The sequence below is a fragment of the Bactrocera latifrons genome, unplaced genomic scaffold (genome assembly GCF_001853355.1).
Source record: "Bactrocera latifrons isolate USDA-ARS-PBARC rearing strain unplaced genomic scaffold, ASM185335v1 scaffold_1300, whole genome shotgun sequence".
In the NCBI taxonomy this organism is placed as follows: Eukaryota; Metazoa; Arthropoda; class Insecta; order Diptera; family Tephritidae; genus Bactrocera; species Bactrocera latifrons.
Genome location: NW_017534743.1, coordinates 28,216 through 30,513, shown reverse-complemented (window position 1 = coordinate 30,513; position 2,298 = coordinate 28,216). Strand labels below are relative to the sequence as shown.

General features: G+C 42.6%; 1 protein-coding gene across 1 annotated transcript; it reads right to left on the bottom strand.

Annotated features, from left to right (window-relative positions):
• Window positions 1-1,171: 1,171 nt before the first annotated feature.
• Window positions 1,172-1,796, bottom strand: LOC108964981 (the record flags this gene model as incomplete). Its single annotated transcript, XM_018927078.1, has 1 exon — window positions 1,172-1,796. A coding segment is annotated over exon 1 (625 nt), but the record flags the coding sequence as incomplete, so codon positions are not given.
• Between the last annotated feature and the right edge of the window lie 502 nt (window positions 1,797-2,298).

Sequence of the window (2,298 nt, the reverse complement as noted above, 5' to 3'; positions counted from 1 at the left end):
AGAATTTTGCGATCAGTTGACGCTAAAATAACCAACACAAGCATAACGTGCACACAGTCACGTTGGACAACAYTGGTCTAGTCATAAGTACTGTTCAATAAGTTCCGTTATTTCGCAGCGCGTGTTTTTTGTATYAGTTTGTTGAAATATTGCATTCTTTAGAGGTGGTCATTCAAATGGCACATTTTTTGAAAGTGAATATTTCTTTGCAAAAAAATATCACACGTGACTTTTTATTACGAATTAATGTATTGTCGTTACATTATATCAGATTTAAAATTTTGACATTCTGAAAAATGCCACCCCCAAATAGTGCCGCCCTAGGCCCGGGCCTCACGACAATGTGGCCCTTGGCAATGACAAAAACTTCATTGCTTGTCTTTACGCGCAGGTAGACAGTTGCTGCGTATGCTTTCTCTGATGCATCGCAGAAACCATGAATAGACACATCGTCCGTTGGCGAAAAGTGGACCCATCGTGGAACTTTAACGTTATTTATGTACCTGTAGTTGTCCATTAATGTGTGCCAACGATCCAATGTGGTAGGAGACACAACCTCGTCCCATTGTGTTCCTTGTAACCAAAAAATATTGGTTTTGTTTTGAAGTGGAAGAAGTCAGTATGTGCATTCCACCTTATTCCAAGAGCCTTGACATCACTTGTGTCTTCGAAATCTAAAAATTCTTTGTTGAGCAAGTGGTCTTTTGGTAGGTCATGTAAAATTATTCCACAATTGGCTGTCCATTTTCTTAATGGGAAACCTGCCGACTCCAATGATAATCTTATTTCATTTCTAGCTTTAATTGCAGCCGCTATAGAGTGTCCACCTGCTAGGACATCATCAACATCCATGCATTTCCTGAGTATGTTTGAGGCTATTGGTAGTGAGCTTTCAACGTCGTCAGATAATTGAGAAAACATTATTATTGCCACATAAGGAGTGCAGTTGATTCCGAACGTTACTCTCTTCAATTCGAAAATTCGAATTTGCTCGGTCGGATAGGTGCAAAAACCGTTCCCCTGGTACTTCGTTTGATCAGATTTCACTAGGATTACATCTTCTCAATATCGCTATTGAAGACATATTTAAATAATCGCCATCGCAGAATTAAGATGGTCAGATCTGCCTGAAGAACTGGACCGGGGAGAAGGATGTCGCTCAGCGAAGTACAGTTTGAACTTGATTGCGATGCATTGAACACCACACGCACTTTTGTAGATGTGCTCTCTTCTTTCTTAACGGCATGGTGAGGCAGGTAATAGTTGTCACTAGAGTCGGCCCTTTGATAGGTGTGTATCTTTACCATATGACCCATCTCAACGTATTCCTTTAAAACCCAGTTGTACTCTTTTTGCAGATTTTCATCTTTGGACAACCGAGTTGCATTGCGATAAAACTGGGTGTACGCAATCTTTAATGAACTACCTAACCTAATGTTGACCGGATAGTCTTTCCTAAATGGTAGCGATACAACGTACTTTCCGTCTTCATTTCGCTTCGTTGTGTTTTTGTTCACGAAAACTTCACAATACCTGTCTTCTTCTCTTAATTTCCTTTCCTTGGGCATCTCTTCCCAGAATGAAGCTAACTGCTTTTCCAGCGATATTTCGTTGCAATATGAGAAGCAAGTGTTGGTTAGCTCAATTCTATTTGCACGCCCCGTGACTATCCAACCGAACACGGTCTCTTGCGCAAGAAGCGATCCCTGTACGTTCTTGCGTATGCCAACAAGCATAATCTGTGGATAGACGTCGCCACCGAGTATGACGTCCACGGYTTCATTGACGAAGAACATTTTGTCCGCCAGCGTGAGATCTGGAAAAGCCTGCCGAGTTAGTGCGCTAATATGGCAAGTCGGCAAGTTTCCTGTTAATTTCGGCGGAACCATCCAATTCGACACAACATGATTCCTTTATCTGCGAAGATACGGTGTTATTGATGCCTGACACTTGGCCATTTATCTTCCTAGCTGGCTAGTTGATTCTGCGCTTTAGCCTTTATGTGATGAAAGAGCACTCTGATTCTTWGTCGATGAGTGCTCTTGCGGCATAAGTAACGCCGCTGTGATTTATGTTTATTCGTGCCGTTCCCAATAAGACACCTTTGTYGCTGTTAGCGAAGCACGACTGTACCTAAGTCGTTGGCTTRCCGTTCGATTTGTTCAAGTTGCGTCTCTGTTGCGCTTGCCTGGACGTAGACGGAATCTCGTCCGATGGCGTTGATGATACTCTTTGGCTGATAGGCTGCACTGTCCTCACATGTAAAAGTGTGTGATGCCTCGCATGGTACGTGCTGCA